Source organism: Vipera ursinii (assembly GCF_947247035.1).
Source record: "Vipera ursinii genome assembly, chromosome: 5".
Taxonomy (NCBI): domain Eukaryota; kingdom Metazoa; phylum Chordata; class Lepidosauria; order Squamata; family Viperidae; genus Vipera; species Vipera ursinii.
The window spans coordinates 19,405,437-19,425,913 of NC_139518.1; the positions used below are offsets into that span (position 1 = coordinate 19,405,437).

At 40.4% G+C, this 20,477-nt stretch overlaps 1 protein-coding gene across 1 annotated transcript in view; it reads left to right on the forward strand.

Annotated features, from left to right (window-relative positions):
- Positions 1-20,477, forward strand: part of SI (sucrase-isomaltase) — a 132,996-nt gene that overhangs the window by 39,311 nt on the left and 73,208 nt on the right. The window contains exons 6-12 of the mRNA XM_083364319.1: positions 7,363-7,517; positions 8,440-8,611; positions 10,444-10,543; positions 12,155-12,267; positions 15,885-16,010; positions 18,510-18,641; positions 19,810-19,929. Coding sequence (XP_083220445.1) covers positions 7,363-7,517; positions 8,440-8,611; positions 10,444-10,543; positions 12,155-12,267; positions 15,885-16,010; positions 18,510-18,641; positions 19,810-19,929 — 918 coding nt within the window. The remainder of the gene's footprint in view (positions 1-7,362; positions 7,518-8,439; positions 8,612-10,443; positions 10,544-12,154; positions 12,268-15,884; positions 16,011-18,509; positions 18,642-19,809; positions 19,930-20,477) is intronic.

The following is a 20,477-nucleotide window of genomic DNA, read 5'->3' on the forward strand; positions in this document are numbered from 1 at the left end:
CTGTGACAGATAAGCTTTTTTAACGATTGGAAACTGTTCTCATGTTCCTTGGTCCAGGACCAAGTTGTACCTTTGTCTAGGAGCCTATGGAGCGGCTCTGCAATAGTGGCTTTGTGGGGAATGAAGGCATGGTAAAAGTTTAACAGCCCCAAAAAGGATTGAAGCTCTTGCTTATTCCTAGGGCTGGGTGCGGTTTGAATAGCCATTAGTTTTTCAGCGGTGGGGTGGATGCCCTGGCTATCAATTTTATACCCTAGGAATTCTGTAGAAGTGACTCCAATAGAGCACTTCTCCCGCTTAAGTTTGAGACCGGCTTCTCTGAGCCGGCTCAGCACAGCTGACAACCTGTCAGCTAAACTAGCTTCGTTTTCCCCGGCGATGAGAACATCGTCGAAATAGGGGCAGACCCCGGGTATTCCCTTCAGGGTCTTTTCCATGATGCCCTGAAAAATACCCGGGGCTGCAGATATGCCGAATTGTAGCCTCTTTACTTTAAAAGCACCGCGGTGGGTGACAATAGTTTGAGCTTCCGCGGTGTCGTCTGTGACAGGCAGCTGTAAATACGCCTGTGTGAGATCGAGCTTGGCGAAAATGGTGCCAGAGCGGATGGAAGCAAATACGTCCCTTACCGCTGGCACCGGGTAAGCATGGGGGCTGAGGGCTAGGTTGACTGTCGCTTTATAGTCTGCGCACAGTCTCACTTCGCCATTAGGTTTGATTGGGGTGACAATAGGGGTCTCCCAGGTTCCCCCTTCTGTTGGTTCCAGTACCCCTAGTCCCACGAGTCGGTCAAGCTCGTTTTCAATTTTTTCTTTAAGGGCGAAAGGTACCCTCCTAGCTCTTATTTTAATTGGTTGAATTGCTGGATTTAGTTGCAGGGAAATGGGGGAACCTGTATATTTCCCTAAAGTGCCATCGAAAACGTCGGCGTACCTTTCGCAAACGGCTTCTAGGCTAGGTGTTTGAATGGTATTAACCCCCGTTAAGGCGATGCCTAGTGGAGTGAACCAGTTTAGCCCTATCAAGTTGGTACGGTTCCCTGGCGTAACTAAAACCTCCAGGGGACCCTTGAACCCCTTATACTGCACCAGGACCTTGGCTTTCCCTTCCAACGGAATAGGGGTTTTCTGGAAGTCTGCAAGGTGTACCTGAGTTTGTTTCAGGGGAATTTGTCTTCGGCCTTTCTGACAGATTTCCTGATAGGTTGTCAGCGAAATTAATGAGACTGCTGACCCAGAATCTACCTCCATGTGGCAGGGCACCCCCTGAATTCTGACCCAGATCTTAACTTTGGAGCTTATGCTGTTTACCCTGTCAATTGTCTCTACCAGGGGGCCTGGTGGGGTTTCTCTGCTGGCCTGGGCAGCCGGCCTACCTGGGGGGTTTGCCTCCACCTCATTGATGTTGTCCCGGCCCTTGCTGCGGCACACCGGCTTGATGTGGCCAGTCTTCCCGCAGTTGTGGCATTTCGCGTTCCTAAAACGGCAGCTTCCTCGGGCATGGTTGCCCCCGCAGCTGGCACAGGCGGCCCGTGGCTCGTAACGCGGTGGTGGCGGTGGTGGGTTCCTGGATCCGCGGCGGTCCGACGTTTTTCCCCTCCTCGGCTGCCGGTGCTCCATCCTGCGCTGTAGGGCTTCTCCATCGGTGAAGTCTACTGACTCTCCGCTGTCGCTGAAGGTTGCGCTTTCCTGGTAGACGGTCGCGGGGGTCTCTGGGGTCGTGTTCGTCGGCTTCTTCTTGTGGCTGTGTTCATATGCCATGATCTCCCTGGTCAGCTCTGCCAGGTTCATGTCGGGTTTGGACGTCAGTTTCTTCTGTAGCTTCTCGTCCCTCAGACCGATCACCACCTGGTACACCCCGCGACCGTCTACCAGGAAAGCGCAACCTTCAGCGACAGCGGAGAGTCAGTAGACTTCACCGATGGAGAAGCCCTACAGCGCAGGATGGAGCACCGGCAGCCGAGGAGGGGAAAAACGTCGGACCGCCGCGGATCCAGGAACCCACCACCGCCACCACCGCGTTACGAGCCACGGGCCGCCTGTGCCAGCTGCGGGGGCAACCATGCCCGAGGAAGCTGCCGTTTTAGGAGCGCGAAATGCCACAACTGCGGGAAGACTGGCCACATCAAGCCGGTGTGCCGCAGCAAGGGCCGGGACAACATCAATGAGGTGGAGGCAAACCCCCCAGGTAGGCCGGCTGCCCAGGCCAGCAGAGAAACCCCACCAGGCCCCCTGGTAGAGACAATTGACAGGGTAAACAGCATAAGCTCCAAAGTTAAGATCTGGGTCAGAATTCAGGGGGTGCCCTGCCACATGGAGGTAGATTCTGGGTCAGCAGTCTCATTAATTTCGCTGACAACCTATCAGGAAATCTGTCAGAAAGGCCGAAGACAAATTCCCCTGAAACAAACTCAGGTACACCTTGCAGACTTCCAGAAAACCCCTATTCCGTTGGAAGGGAAAGCCAAGGTCCTGGTGCAGTATAAGGGGTTCAAGGGTCCCCTGGAGGTTTTAGTTACGCCAGGGAACCGTACCAACTTGATAGGGCTAAACTGGTTCACTCCACTAGGCATCGCCTTAACGGGGGTTAATACCATTCAAACACCTAGCCTAGAAGCCGTTTGCGAAAGGTACGCCGACGTTTTCGATGGCACTTTAGGGAAATATACAGGTTCCCCCATTTCCCTGCAACTAAATCCAGCAATTCAACCAATTAAAATAAGAGCTAGGAGGGTACCTTTCGCCCTTAAAGAAAAAATTGAAAAACTAATGGCTATTCAAACCGCACCCAGCCCTAGGAATAAGCAAGAGCTTCAATCCTTTTTGGGGCTGTTAAACTTTTACCATGCCTTCATTCCCCACAAAGCCACTATTGCAGAGCCACTCCATAGGCTCCTAGACAAAGGTACAACTTGGTCCTGGACCAAGGAACATGAGAACAGTTTCCAATCGTTAAAAAAGCTTATCTGTCACAGCTCAACAATCACCCTTTTCAAGGAAGACACCCCAATATGCATCGCTTGCGATGCCTCTCCCTATGGAATCGGGGCTGTATTAAGTCACATATTCAAGGACGGTACACAAAGACCCATAGCTTTCTATTCACGCACTCTGACCAAAGCTGAAAGAAACTATGCACAAATTGACAGGGAAGCCCTAGCGATAGTGGCAGGGGTCAAAAAATTTCACGATTATCTGTATGGAAGACCATTTACTATATTTACAGATCACAAACCCCTGCTAGGCATATTTACTTGGAATAAAACTACTCCACAAATCCTCTCCCCGAGAATTTTAAGATGGTCAACATTTTTAGCAGCCTATTCTTATCAGCTAATACATAAACCAGGTAAAGAATTGGGCCATGCTGACTGCCTCAGCAGACTGCCCATACAAACCAGGAACTCAGACCCAGCCCCAGCCAGCGGGATTTTAGCAATCTCCCAACTTCCAGAATGCCCCCTGACTGCAAACATTATAGCCAATAATTCAACAAAAGATAAAATACTTGCCAGAGTCCTCAAATGGGCCACAACTGGGTGGCCAACTCAAAACCCACAACCCCAATTCCAACCTTATTATAACAGGAAAAATGAGATTTCAACACACAGAGGTTGCCTGCTATGGGGAAATAGGGTCATCATACCAGAGAAAAACATAGACCAAACATTGCACATTTTACATGAAGGGCACCCTGGAATTGTAAAAATGAAGGCGATGGCCAGAAGTTATGTGTGGTGGCCCGGCATAGATAAACAAATTGAACAGTATGTGGGTGGGTGTTACACCTGTCAGGAGACCAGGAATGAACCACCCCAGGCACCAATCCATAAATGGGAGACTACAAGGAACCCTTGGTCACGTATACATATAGATTTTGCAGGACCTATCCAGGGCCAAAGTTTCTTAATTGTAGTGGACAGCTATTCCAAATGGCTGGAAGTCACACCCCTTAGGAAAACAACGTCCACAGCCACTATTCAAGCCTTACGAAAAATATTCGCAACACACGGCCTACCTGATACCATAGTTTCTGACAATGGACCTCAATTCACCTCTCGTGAATTTCAGATCTTCGCTACGAGGAATTGTATTAGGCTGGTCACGTCGGCGCCGTTCCACCCATCGTCGAACGGAATGGCTGAAATTATGGTACGATACACAAAAGAAGCCTTGAAAAAATTCGTTAAAGGAAACTGGCAAAGGCGACTCAGCCAGTTCCTCTTATCACAACACACAACACCATGCTCTACAACTAGCAAATCACCAGCAGAATTAAGATGGGGGAGGAGGCTAATAACACGTCTCGACAGACTGCACCCTGACACAGCCCCAGAAGAAAAACAGCACCCCCACCCCGGCCGCAAACTCAACCCGGGTCAATTAATATGGGCACGTTCATACACAGATAAAAACAAGTGGGTCCAAGGGACAGTAATAAAACAAACAGGGCCCATCTCATACCTGGTAGCTACGCAAGCACAGGGCAACATACGCCGCCATATTGACCAGCTCAGACCCAGACAACCACCACACGCTTCTGAGCAACCACCCAGTGCCGACTTACAACCCCCACCGGAAATGCGGCCTATCCCAAACCAGGAAGCTGAGCACCAGGACGAAGAACCAGAACCAGAACACCCACCACCCCTTCGCCGCTCAACCAGGAATCGAAGACCACCCACCTACCTAAAAGACTATCAGTGGGCAGGTTCAAACATCCAAGAAGGAAGAAACGAACCAGGGGAGGGGTAAGGGGTGTATTATATATGTAAACATTCCTTTAATCAATGTATATATATGTTAACAGTACAAATAAGAAGGCATCGCCTAGCATATAAGGTAAAACCGCCTGACAGAAATACACGCGGGAACTTTGACAGCTGTCAAAGTTCCTCGCACCACGCAGGCGCCACCACTGACAGCTCGCGGCTGTCAAACGCCGGACTACGAAGAAGCCTGAGCTGTCAAAGCACCCACCGTACAGCGCAGGCGCAACCACTGACAGCTCGCGGCTGTCAAAACACCAAGACACGCGGAAGCCGGAGCTGTCAACAAAAGACGACGCGGATTGGTCCCTGCCTGACAGGGCGCCAAAATGAACACCGCTGATTGGTCCTCGCTACCAGCTGCCGGCTATAAAAGCCGGACAAGTTATTCTATGTTTGCCTTGCTCTTAATAAATCTGTTGTTGAACTAGCCTGTCGTCCCGAGTGGTCCTTCGGCTACTTCAGTTCTGACAAATGCAGTACTTGAAAGAACTTCAAGGCATTGTTTACCTGCTAACATCAGATGTTCTTGCTTGACACACTCTTTATGGTCTTATACAAATCATATTTTATTTGATTGGTTACAATAGTGTGCATTTTGTTGTCCATAGACAACTCCTCAATCTAATCAATTATGGGAATTCTATAGCTTTATTGAGTAGTTAGATTAATAATTAAAATAAATAATAGGAGATGTGGAAGATGAAGCTATACATCCTTTATATTCATCCCTTACATTTGAAAGAAGGGCCCTAGAATTTGTCTAAAGCTTTTACTTATCATATTAGTGCTTGCTATTGTCAATGCTGCTAACATCAGATGTTCTTGCTTGACACACTCTTTATGGTCTTATACAAATCATATTTTATTTGATTGGTTACAATAGTGTGCATTTTGTTGTCCATAGACAACTCCTCAATCTAATCAATTATGGGAATTCTATAGCTTTATTGAGTAGTTAGATTAATAATTAAAATAAATAATAGGAGATGTGGAAGATGAAGCTATACATCCTTTATATTCATCCCTTACATTTGAAAGAAGGGCCCTAGAATTTGTCTAAAGCTTTTACTTATCATATTAGTGCTTGCTATTGTCAATGCTGCTAACATCGGATGTTCTTGCTTTGCCAATTTATGAAGATGCAGTCAATTTCCCCTTAACATGCATTACTTTTAGAGTTAGAATTAGATGATGCTGGGGGTGGGGGGAGGAAGAATGTGCATGGGAATTAGTTAGACATAACAACATCTTAGTAGAGTGTTTTTCAAGGTTGTTTGAAATAAGAGATGATAAGAAGTGGCCGGTTGGAGAACTGGAGGGAAGGTCTGCATTTCAAACTAATTGGAGAATGTGACTTATGACTGTTAATTAGAGGAGGGAATTGTGCTTTGATACTATGTATTTATGGGAGGAGAATTCAGATTTTGGCATTGACCATGTATGTGCCGATGCCATGCTACTCGAATAAAGATTTTTTTAAGGTAAACAATGCCTCAAAGTTTTTTGAAGTTTCATCTGTCGGAACCATGACAGCTATATTATCTACATCTGAGGACGCTTAAAGAATAGTTGCTTTCTGGCATCTTGTTTGAACTAAAAAATATAAATGGGTTGGGGTTTGATGTTGGGTCCTTATTTTTTATTACAAGACTAATTCTCAAACCTCGTCCGGAGAGCAGGAGATTCAAGCAACTGAGACGAAAGCTGAGTTTCCAAAACGGTTTAATAAGCAAAAACAAACGATCTTCAAACGGAACAAAGCCAGCGTTGGCTGCTACCCGCATCCAACGCTGTTAAATACACATTGCATGTATACACCCACGCCCCACCCAACCGCACCCACTTCCGCCCATCCCCTACTTAACTCCCGTGTCTCCCAAACACCTTCCTTTGCGACACGCCCTGCCACCCGGCACCCTCTACCTCCCAGGTGAGTCTCCTCGTGAACGCTCACCCCATCGCCACTAGTCACCACCCCCACCCCCGTCCCTGAACCCGGCACCTTCCCTCCTGTCGCGAACACACCTCTGCCCTGCTGCCCGCCCCCCCCCTCGCAAGCCTGGCAAGCCCCCAGTCCTTTCTTGTCGTAAACGGGCTCCGCTGCCGAAGGCCCCGCCCGCCAGAGCCGCAAGGGCCGAGTCACTATTCGGTTTGGGCCCATGGTCCTGCGAGGCCACCATAGCCAGCAGGACGAGGCTGAGCCCAGGACCCTGTGAGGCCACCGTAGCCGGCAGGGTGGGGCCGGGTCGCACGACGCGCGTGCGCACTGTCGGGGCTTCAGCCGGCTCGGCGGTCGTGTGTGGAGGCCGTTGTCGCAGCTGTTGGGCGCTCTCCCATTCCAGGCCGCCAGACACTCTCCCGGCCCGAGCAGGAGAAGGAGGAACAGAGGTAACCGGCGCCGGTGAGTGTCGCGCCCGTGGCGCCGCTGGGCGTCGAGCCCGCGGGGCGCGACACTAATATAATTAATTGCATTTATTAAATCTGACCCAGGTTTCACCAATTAAGAATCTTTAAAATGAGGAAAAGTTGTGCATTCACTATGTTAAAGTTTATTTTATTTTAAACTTTATGTTGCTGATTGGTTTTAACAGATTACAGATCCTGCCAACAAAGATAGATATGAAGTCCCACATGAAAACATTCAACCTTTTCAAGGTTCTAAAGCAACCAATTTAATGTATCAAATAGAAGTCAAAGAAAATCCTTTTGGAATCAGTGTGATCAGGAATAGCAATAATAAAGTACTGTAAGTTATCTTTCTGAGCTTTTTTTATAGGTAATTTATAATTGTTCAACCACTTCCCCACCCAAAGATTAATTATATAGCAATTCTCAAATCTCAGGCTCCTTTTACATCCTTAAAAATGATTGAGAATCTCAAACAACTTTGGTTTGTGTGGGCTACATCTGTCAATATTTACTGTATTATAAATTAACATTGAGGGATTATTTTTATCTTTACAGACTCTCTGAAAGGGTCTCAGGAACTCTCAGAGGTACCCATACTACACTTTGAGAACTGTTACTAATACATTGACAATTAATTTTCAAACACTTTTAAAAAAGACAGTAAATGCAGTTATTTGAACTGCACACATCTGTAATAGAAAACATCTCATAGACCATAGGATGCTTTCATGTTCAACAGTGTCCTAAGAAAAGACTCTAAATCAGAAAATGTTTTTGCACTTTTCCTACCAGATTTTGTTATCTGTAGCTCTGTTGTTCAACATGAAATGTAAGTGCATTCAGTAGCATATTCATTGTTGCTACACACTTAGGCAAGAATCAGAAATAATCATCCTTCCGGGAAGTTTGACTGCCATCATTTATTTATGTAATGTCCTTATCACAATATTGAAATGGGATAATTAAAACAATACATCAGCAGCAGTCAAGAAAATGAGCAATGCCTGTTAAGGAATAAAGACCTATTATCTATTCTTCCAAATGTTTCCGGTGTCCTGTAGTGTCCTGTCTTGGTGACTATAGCTCTTTCTGGTGACACAATTTTGAGCTTTTATGTCACTATAGACAAATGCTGGTCTTTTGCTTAGCCTTTTTTTTCTTCACAAGGAATGCTTAGTATGAATACAATGTGAATTGAATGCATTTTTTAAAAAAAGTCCAGTTTATGAAAAGCATAATACCTTTGATAATTCAAACAGCTTCAACACCAGTATAGGACCTCTCATATATGCGGAGCAGTTCTTGCAGCTTTCCATTAGAGTGCCTAGCTGGAATGTTTATGGCGTAGGAGAACATGTGCACAGACAATATCGGCATGATTTTAACTGGAAAACATGGCCTATCTTTACCCGGGATGCTTTTCCTAATGGGGTAAGTGTCTTCTTCTCATTCTGCATATGGTTTGGTGCTGGACTCTAAAGCATTAAAATAAATGAAATGTAATAGATTCTGTATCAATGAAATAATAATACATATTTTTGAACTGTAATTCCATTTTTCACTAGAAGTGTGATTCTGACATTTCTGTGAATAAAATGATAGGACAGCATTACATGATATTTAAAATTCAGGCAAGGCATAAAGGAGAACAAAGGAAGAAAGCACAGCTCGCTTGTTAGAAATACAGGTAATCCTCAAATTATGACCACAGTTGAGGCCAACTTTTATTTTGCTAAGCAAGATAATTATGAATTTTGCCCCCTTTCATGACTTTTCTTGCCATACTGTTAAGTGCAGTTGTTATGTTCGTAACATGGTTGTTAAGGGAATTTGGCTTTCCCATTGATTTTGCTTTCAGAAAGTCACAAAAGACGACTGCAATTGTCATAAATACATGTCAGTTGTCAAACGTTCAATTTTGTTCACATGTATATGGAAATGCTGCAAGAGTGTAAAAAAACAGTTGTATTTTTTTGGTGGCATTGTAACTTTCAATGGCCACTAAATGAATAGTTGTAAATTGAGGACTATCTGTATCCCAATGACTTCTCTTATATTGTAATGTTTTTTTGCAATCCTTTGTTTTTTTCCTTTCTGTATAGAACCAGTGGTGGTGGTGTGGAGTATAAAAGTGAGGAGGAGGAGGAGGAGGAAGAGAAGGAGGAGGAGGAGGAATTATAAGGATATAGTTCTAGGTTCTGTCCCAGATTTTTTCAAATTTGGATAAAGATAAATATTGTGTATTTTAATTTTCTTTTACTTTCTTACTTTGCAATCTGGTCTTCAAAAAGAGTTTTCCCAATAGAGCGTATAGCACATTAAATTAAATTATACCTCCCCCACTCCCAGAATAAGTAAAAAATAATACAGAAACATATACAAATATGTGTGTGTGTGTGTGTGTATAGCAATCTAAAAAAAATTACACAAATATGAGCTGTCACTGTTGTGACTACTGCCTGTTGATGGCCTTCGGTTAGGCCGAAACAGGAAATAAAGATTTGTCCCATGTTTGGGGCCTAGCAAGGTAATCTAAATAGTTAACAAGCATTTAACACATATCTCCCTTGCTTCTCAGCTAACAAAGTGAGATAGAGCTTGTGGCCTAGAGGTAAAAACAACTGCCTAATGTGCAATCAGCCCAGGTTCGAATCTCAGAAAGGTATGGCTGACTGATGAAAACAAATAAGTTTGAAATGCATATCAGTCTCCCTTTAATTCTTTGTTAGCAATCTAAAAAAAAATTACACAAATATGAGCTGTCACTGTTGTGACTACTTCCTGTCGATGGCCTTCGTTTAGGCTGAAACATATATATACACACTCTCTCTCACACACACACATAATAAATTTAAAAACTGGAATCCTGGGTGTAGACATTTGAAGTTAGTAAAAACAAAAACGATGAACTCCGGGATATAAGAGAAAATTCTTCTTTATTGCTGAGCTTTCGTCAACAAGCTGTTGACATCATCAGAGCAAGGGCTGAATGATAAGGGAGTCAGTACATACACTTGTATATATCTTCAGAGACAGTCTTATGTCAAGTGCCTGCATAAATTATATTGTTATAGAACCAGTAGATCCACTGATTTAGACAGTAGTGCAAGAAGCAGATTAACAATACACACTTGAAAACACTGAATGTCATTATCTATGGTCTAAATTCAAGGATATATGCTGTGTGGTTCTTCACTCAAATTAAAGGCCATTTCAACACTTAGGACTTCAGTATTCATGTTTTGTTGTTATTTCTTTCAAAGGATATGAGCAACCTGTATGGTGCTCAGACTTTCTTCTTATGTCTGGAAGATAAGAGTGGACATTCATTTGGAGTATTCCTTATGAACAGTAATGCCATGGGTAAGGAAATGATTTATGATATTGATTAATATCATATGGCTTTCTTAAATAATTTTCTACACAGGTACTTATATGAAAAATGCACAAGAGGTAATCAGCAGGTATACTATAGATTTTTCATCCAATACATTTATTCTGAGGAAATTGTATTCCAATTACATTGTTCTAACTAACAATAGTGAGAATCTAATTGTGTAACAGTGTGATCCTATCTATTCAAAATTAAATCCTTAATCTTGTTGAGGCAATGTCATGGTAGGTTAGCAAATATAAGATTACTGTTTTTCCTTCTCAAATCACACTAGGTCCATTTGAAAGCATTCTACCAAGGCAGCATAAATATTTATGAGGAATTCCATATTGTTTCTATGTTGTTTTTCTTCCAGATGTGTTTCTATGCAGCTCTACTGAAAAGTGTTTTCAGTGGTTTTACAGTTAAACAATGTTCTTTAAAGTAATTTTTACAGATGTTAAAAGTTAATTGACCTATGTTTATATGGTTAAATTGAAATCCTCAACATACAGTAATTTCCATCTTTAAATCACTTAATCTCCCTAAACTTTCAATCTTTATGAGATTCTCAAGGAGCAATTAAGAATAGTTTTGGACTGCTGTTTAATAGGTTTCAGAGATTATAGATCAAATATTATTATAGCCACTCAAAGTCAACAGGAATAGGTAGGTATAATAGATTTAAATAAATAAATATAAATAATAGTTGATTAGTCAACTTCAGTGTGGTTTCATGCTTAGGCCTAATAGGCGAGAAAAAACTTCTTGGAGTGAGAAATGTAAATCCATTTTAATTTGTGAAGAAGCTGAACCTTATATGCTAGATATAAATTATAAAATTCTATTGAGGATAAATATAGCTATAATGGATAACTGATCCTAGTAACTCAAAAAATTCTTATCAAAATCTCAGCTCATTCATTGAAATGCCATTCTCTATATTAAAACAACTAGTATCAGGATCAATATTTCTATTAGCTTTATGTTGTATAATGGAAATGTAATGTATGCAATTATTATATTGAGGATTCAGGCCTGCAATCAGACTAGAAGTTGCTACAGAAGAAGGGAAAATCCTATCTGATTATTTTAAGACAATTAAAAATTTAGAAGAAGATTAGAAAAACGTAGTAGGAGGGTTAGCTAACCGGGCAAAAAATTTGACAAGAATCTCTATTTTCCAACTAAAAGAAAGCAAGCTAAAGATCTATATAAAAAAATTCAAAGTCCACAGCAGAGTAATAACTTTTATAAGATGTCATCATCTACATGGACAATGTAGCAAAACTTTTTAGTTTTTAATATAGTTTTTACAATCAAGATATTAACATCTGTAGATTTGTAGCACCTTGAAGAGATCTAGAAAACCTGGTTTAGTGCAAAATTTGTTAGACCGTTAGAAGTATATTGGGATTCTTCTTACAACTGAGATTTCCAACGGAAAACTGAAATATGCAAAAACTTTGAAAGGCACATGTTAATCCTGGGAAGATTCCTATTCATTCATATATTAAATTTCCACAATAATTTAGGAGTGAAAATAAAGACAATATTCTTGTATTTAAGTCTTAATTAATTTTAAGAATTTTGCCTGACAGATTTTGCTCTTCAACCTGCTCCTGCTATAACATACAGAACAATTGGTGGAATTTTAGATTTCTACGTCTTCTTAGGAAATACTCCAGAGCAAGTAGTCCAAGAATATCTATTGGTATGGTTTTCTGTAATGTTTTTACTTGGTCCTTGATGATCTGTCATCTCGTTATTTTAACACACTTGTATAAGATATTCTTAAAGGTAAACTACTACTACTTTTGCAACTTTCAGTACCAATATGTATCATGGATCCTAGAGGATAGTATAGTATAGTATAGTATAGTATAGTATAGTATAGTATAGTATAGTATAGTATAGTATAGTATAGTATAGTATAGGATAGGATAGGATAGGATAGGATAGGATAGGATAGGATAGGATAGGATAGGATAGGACAGCACAGCACAGCACAGCACAGCACAGCACAGCACAGCACAGCACAGCACAGCACAGCACAGCATAGAATTCTTTATTGGCCAAATTTGATGAGACACACAAAGAATTTGCCTCTGGTGCATAGGTTCACAGTATACATATAAACAACAAGTAATAGGTCATAAAGGGACGCGGTGGCTCAGTGGGTTAAGACGCTGAGCTTGTCGATCAGAAGGTCGGCAGTTTGGCGGGTCGAATCCCGAGTGCCGCGTAGCAGAGTGAGCGCCTGTTACTCGTCCCAGCTTCTGCCAACCTAGCAGTTCGAAAGCACGTAAAAATGCAAGTAGAAAAATAGGGACCACTACGGTGGGAAGGTAACAGCGTTCCGTGCGCCTTTGGCGTCTAGTCATGCCGGCCACATGACCACGGAGACGTCCTCGGACAAGCGCTGGCTCTTCGGCTTTGAAACGGAGATGAGCACCGGCCCCTAGAGTCGGAAATGACTAGCACACATGTGCGGGGGACCCTTTACCTTTACCTAATAGGTCATAGGTCATAAATCACAATTACAGTCTTTTATCATAAGTTACAAACAACAATTGATAAATCAAAAGAATCAAACAGGAGAATATAGCAGGAAAGAAGAAAAGTTGAGAAATGAGACAGACTTGTGGGAATTAAGTGTTCAGCAGAGGGATAGCATGGAGGAAAAAAACTATCTTTATGTCTGGTTGTTTTGGTGTGCAATGCTCTATAGTGGTGTCCTTAGGGGAGAAGTTGAAATAGATTATGTCCAGGATGTGAGAGGTATGTAGATATTTTCTCATACCTCTTTCTGGTTCTTGCAGTACACAGATCCTCAATGGAAGGCAGGCTGATTGTGATTGTTTTTTCTGCAGTCCTAACTTTCTGTTGAAGTCTATATCTGTCCTGTTTGGTTGCTGTGCCAAACAAGACAGATATTGAGGTACAAATGACAGACTCAATAATTCTTCTGTAAAATTGTATCAGCAGATCCTTGGGCAATCTGAGGCAATATTATCTATTGCACCTATTATTTCTTGCCAAAATGATTTTGCAAATCATTTTATTCTGTGTACATTAAATGCCGTTAGCTTTTCTGTTGAACTTGAAAAGGTGGACAGAAGATGCAGTAAATAATATGTTATATAGCACTCTAAGGGACGCGGTGGCTCAGTGGGTTAGGACACTGAGCTTGTCGATCAGAAGGTCGGCAGTTTGGTGGATCAAATCCCGAGTGCCGCGTAGCAGAGTGAGCGCCTGTTACTCGTCCCAGCTTCTGCCCAACTAGCAGTTCGAAAGCACGTAAAAATGCAAGTAGAAAAATAGGGACCACTACGGTGGGAAGGTAACAGCGTTCCGTGCTAGTCATGCCGGCCACATGACCACGGAGACGTCCTCGGACAAGCGCTGGCTCTTCGGCTTTGAAACGGAGATGAGCACCGGCCCCTAGAGTCGGAAACGACTAGCACACATGTGCGGGGGAACCTTTACCTTTACCTTTACCTTATAGCACTCTATTAAATTAAGATGATTTATACCTCCCTTTGCTATATAGGTACTCCTTGACTTATGACCACAACTGAGTCCCAAATTTCCATTGCTAAGCAAGATAGTTGTTAAGTAAATTTTGTCTCATTTTACAAGCTTTCTTGCAGTGATTAAGTGAATGACTGCAACTGTTACTGTTCTTAAGTAAATCTGTTTTTTTTCCATTGACTTTGCTTGTCAGAAGGTCACAAGGGGTGATCCCATGATCCTGGGGCACTGCAACCATTATAAATACATGCCAGTTGCCAAACAACTGATCATGTCACCAAGAGTGTTAATAGTGAACAATCATAAATCACTTTTTTCTCTGTGCCACTGTAACTTTGAACATCACTAAACAAATGGTTGTAAGTCAAGGACTACCTGTATAATGATTAATCTATAGCCTACCACTTGTATGGTAAATATTCAAAAGAATTTACATAAAAATAGCTTTTTTTAAGCACAACCTTTAAGCAAGCCAAAATCATGATGAAATAACTCTATATGTTGTTCATCATGGTAAGAGGAGATCTGCTTTTCTTGAGAAGCTATTCTAGAAGGGAGCACCGTTAAATTAAAATACCATCTGTATAGTCCTTTTTGCTCTGTTTCTATTTAGTAGTGAGAGACAAATTCCAGAAGAAGAGTGAAATTGTCAGATCAGTTTATATTAAAGGATTTATAAAATATCCTTGTATACAGTCATAATGTCCAAATCACTTCAACTAAACCTAAAATCAAAGTTAGTAACAATGCTGTTGTGTAGCCAGTTCTTTGCAGGCAATAAGCGAGACGGAAGGTAGCAAAAAGGAACATGCTTTATTGAGGCAAACAGGAACAGAACTGAAAAAGAGGCTGCTGCACAGCTACTTATAGGGTTGGCCACTAGGCAGCAGCCAATAGGTTTAAAGGAACCCATTCCCGCCCCAAATCATCCAATGATCTTCTTGGAGACAAGAAGTCTGGCTTAGTCAGTGACCGTTACACAGACACACCATTGAGCAACCTTAAGCAGCATTCAAACAGATACATGAATCAGTTCAAGTAAAAATCCCAATACATTACAAATACCATAGTTAGTTGTTAGGACTAGTATTGTATGATTTTATGTCTTCATTCTAGATATAACCATAACAGCCTGAAATTTAATCATAACAATCCAGCTAAGTTTAAAGGATTTTGCCGAGCATGTTATAGTTATCTTTTATTGAACTAACAACAGGAAATATTCATAGACATTATTTATTTTAGGAAAGACATACCAGATACACAAGCAGAAATGACAAAGCCCTCCCCCTCCCCCCGTTGTCACTGCCCTATGAATATATCTCAGAATTAGATAAAAATAATTCTGGCCTTCAAATCTTACATGTCAAAAATATGTAACTCTCTTCCAAATATTCCATTCCCTCTTACAAGTTCATCAAAATCCTTAATTAGTAGTTTTGAATTATCTGGAGGAAGATTTCTATTGCTATTTTTGCTGCTGCTGTTCAATTTCATAAAACTCCAAAGTACTACCAAACATTGATACTGACTCATGTATTCCTAGGTTCAGGAAATACAGTAAAGCCAGAATCTAAATTTCTTCTGCATTCTCATGGCATATTAAAACTGTGTTACATTTTTGATAGATAACTATATCAATATGAATATGACTTGTGTAGTAACATGATGGTACAGAGATTTCAGTAGACTTCCTCTTTGCCTACATTTCAAGAAAATATTATCCTATTCTATAAAGTATACAGTGCAAAAGGAAATGCTCCCCTTTAAATTTTGTTTTTTATTTTAATTCTAAAGTTGATAGGGCTTCCATGGATGCCTTCCTATTGGAATCTCGGTTTCCATATCTGTCGATGGAATTACACTGATCTAAATGATGTGAAAGCTGTAGTGGAAAGGAATCGTGCAGCTGGAATACCTTATGTAAGTAAAAATGTATGGGTGGAGAAGGAATGCAGTCACTCTGTGAAAATTGGGTGGGACTATGGTGGGAAGGTAACAGCGCTCCGTGTGCCTTTGGCATCTAGTCATGCTGGCCACATGACCCCGGAGGCATCCTCGGACAAGCGCTGGCTCTTCGGCTTTGAAACGGAGATGAGCACCAGCCCCTAGAGTCGGAAACGACTAGCACACATGTGCGGGGGAACCTTTACCTTTACCTTTATACACATTTTTAATTAATAAATCAATACATTATTGATTGGAGGGAAAAATCAGTTATTTTGAAGACTCAAATACCATTTGACTGTGCTACTGTGTTCAGTAGAAGGGTACAATTCTTGAAGGATTCATAGTATTGATGGTAGAATTTGATGGCTAGTTTCCCTTGAAGCATGAGCATAGTAAGCAAATCCATGCTCATTTAATAAATTCAGTTTTAACCAAATTAAAGTCCCATTCTTACATATGTCTAGGACTTTTTGCTATTTTTATTATGAGATCTCAATTTGTTACGATATGCATAATCCATGGATAGTCTCTTTTATTTGTTACTCTAATGGAAAAAGAAACCATGAATTATGTGGGAAGTTTTAATGTCATTGTTTTAATTTTGTCATAATTCAATGACAACTTCATGCTTTGGGAAAACAAGACCAAGTAAGGAAGGGAAGTTGTAATCCAGGGATGGATAAATTTTGGATTAGAGGATACACTTCACTTTTATTTTGGGGGGAAGGGGGGTAGAAAATAGAAGGTCACAATGAATGGGTTGATTTACAAAGTAGATGGGGTTAGGATTTAATATTCTTTATTTCCTGGTTTGGGCTAGCTGGATTTTTTTAAAAAAATAACTAAAATGCAAATCTATTTTAGGACTATAAATATATTTTGTATTTGATTTTAATTTTTTTAGTGTCAAGTGCAGGAAATCAAACACCCAGACACAAACTGAGAAAGGTGGTATATGCAGTATAATGCAGTGAACCATATGTGGATCTGTATATTGGGGAAACAAAACAACCACTTCATAAAAGCATGGCACAAAATTGGAGAACAAACCCATCAGGACAAGATTCAGCAGTCCATCTGCATTTAAAAGACCAAAGTCATACTTTTAAAGACAGCAAAGTTCACATTTTGGACAGAGAGGACTGCTGGTTTGAAAGAGGGGTCAAAGAGGCCATCTATGTCAAAATTGATCAGCCTCTCTCAACAGAGGGGGAGGGATATGGCATCATCTATCTCCAGTCTACAAGACAGTCCTTTCAGCAGTTCCAAGAAGGCTTCACACCCATTTGCACTACTCAGGTGCAAACATGGTCCTTTTATGACTTGTGGACTTCAACTCCCAGAATTCCTCAACCACAAGTCATAAAAGGGCCAAGTTTGAAGACCCCTGATCTAAAAGAATGCAAATGACCATCTGTCTGCAAGGAGTATAAATCCTTCCATTCCCCACCATCCAGTCAGAGCTAAAGAAGCTTCTTGGATAAGAAGTGAAATGTCTTTAAAAAAAGCAAGAAAGTCCAGTTGACTCGTGAAAAAGCACCTTTGGGCACACTGGCTAAAGAAATTACAGTGCTTTATCCCCACATCAGTCATTCTGAATCTGGATTCAATCAAAATAAATGAAATATGTCTTCAGATATCTTCTAGAAGCCTGGTGGTTTAGTAAAGGATAAAAGTTAGATAGGGTTTCAATGAAACTGTCAATGTTTAGGCAATATAGAGAGAATAAAATCAAGAATGTCATTTTACAAGAATTTATACTTGCTGGGAATCTAGTTAAAAAAAGTCTCTCTGGAGGCTGAAGAATTAAAATGAGAACAGGTGCTGAATTTTGTCACACCTGTGAATATTAAACTTAGCTAATGCAAGGAACAGTTCCTTTAGCCAAAACATCAGCTTCATCAGATAACAACCTATGCATTTTCTTTCTACCATTAAAAGGATATGTTGGGAGAAACCAATTTCCTTTGCAATATTAAAGGATAAATTGATCTATTTTACTTTTTTATATACATTAGAGGAAAAAAATAGTGTGGCTACATAGCAAGTTATTATGGTAATGAAAATTGAGTATGGGGGTATACTGTATAATGAGTCAGAGTTGCAGATTCAAAGAAAATAGTTTTCTGAATATAACATTGTTAACAGAATGCAAGAAACCAAATGAATCTTTGTGCTCTGTCAGAATGAGCCATATTATGGGTAGAACAATAACCATACTTCATATACCCTCCTGGTAGGATTGTCCAATGGAGACTTAGATATGATATAGAATTAAAGTTTCCAATTATTTCATCTTGATTAAAAAAACTCATCAGCATCAATTCTCTTTCCTTTAAGCTTTTTCTTGGAATTCTTCATATAGACTATGATGATCTTGGTGTTGGTGATAATGACGATTCCTCACAGTTCTGCCTGTGTTGAAATAGTGTAAAAATTCAACATTTCCAATGGCTGCATTTTTCTTTCCAGGATGTTCAATATACTGATATTGACTACATGGAAGATAAGAAAGATTTCACTTATGATAAGATAAACTTTGCAGGCCTCCCTGAATTTGTCCAAGACCTTCATGACCATGGACAGAAATATGTCATCATATTGGTAATTCTGATTAATTTAAACAGCAAAGCAATTATTGAAATAGTTTATCAGCAATTGTTTGCATATAGCAATAGCACTTACAGTTATATACCACTTCACAGTGCTTTACAGCCTTCTCTAAGTGGTTTACAGAGTCAGCATACTGTCTCCAGCAATCTGGGTCCTCATTTTACTGACCGCAGAAGGATGGCAGGATGGGTCAACCTTAAGCCAGTCAGGGACTGAACTGAATTAGCCTGCAATATGACATTTTAATCACTTCATCACCATGTCTCATATACATTATGTTACAGCTGATATATATTATGTTATAATGCCAAATGTCTTGCCTATCCACATCATTACATTTTCCTCTCTTTCCTGAAACATTAAGTTTTTGCTATTATTACTTCTAAACTTCTCAATTTTTCTTCCTTATTTGTACTAAGATTTCTCTTCATCTCAACTCCTTCAGTAACAGTAATGGGAACCTGATGAAACAGTATTATTTTATTCAGGAACATAAGAGTCTAGTAATTGTTTATCTAGTCCCTGCAACTTCCTATAAACCTTCCTTGACTTATATGTTTTTGTTGTTCAATGGATTACAGATGAATTTTAAAACAAACAGCACAAGAAATGTGTGATGGAAGGATTACAATAATTTTAAAAAGTTAAAAATGAACAATTCTTTGACAACATGGCCTCAACTGTTTTACATCTTCATCCTTAATGATGGTCCTTGACTTTCCCATACTATTAAATATTCTGAAAGGTTGCCCACTTTGTCTGTACTGTAACCAATAGTCAATGGATATCATAATTCCATTTCCAGAATTTTTGTTTTAGAAAAAAACATCCAACAGATGGCAAAATTAAACAGAATACTAATTGTCCCTTAGCAGCTGCTCTCCAATGGTACCTGGCAATTTAGTGGCAGAAAGCAAGATACAAGATGTCTTTTACAGGATCAGAGCATGTTCAATGATGTCAATTTACAAGTCCTGTCCTACAGTGATAAGGGCATGTAAAGGAGGTGGGGTGACATCACTGAGGAGTAGAGTTTGTCAACTTTGTTCTGCTTTGTTGCATAGCAAAGCACCCCTGCTATCCTCTGCAAGAGTACAAGCAATTGCATAATTATACAAAGGTTTAGAAAGTTTATTGTTTTTAATTTCTTTTCTTAAAGGATCCTGCCATTTCTGTCAACAATCTCATGAACAATACCCCTTATGAAGCCTATGTAAGGGGAGAACGGATGAAAGTGTGGATAAATGAATCAGATGGAATAAGCCCTCTTATTGGGGAAGTAAGTTGCTGGTTTTAGAAATCAGTTGTGGACCACCGGAGCGATAGATAGATAGATAGATAGATAGATAGATAGATAGATAGATAGATAGATAGATAGATAGATAAACTTTTATTGTCATTTTTTACTCTAAAGGTTCCTCTAAAGGCACAATGACACATGTTAAAAATGAAATTTAGTTGTTTCCCCTCAAAGTGTACACATACATAACACACATTTAAACATACTATATATACAACACATATATAGACCTACACCTGTACATATAAGTTACATATAAATATTAATCACTGTCCATCTTGAATACATAACGGAGGGAGGAACCTTTAGAGTTCACAAGGACAATACTGTATGGAACAAAACTGTGTCTGAATCTGGATGTTCTGCTTCTAATAACATGAAGCCTCCTCCCAGAAGGTAACAAAGAAAACATAAATGTACAGTATAGCAAATAAGTGTCTAAAGAGGAAAGAGAAAGGAGAAAAATATTGTACTAATAGTTTCCGGAATCATCTGCAAAACTGGGATCTTTTCTCCACTCCACATAT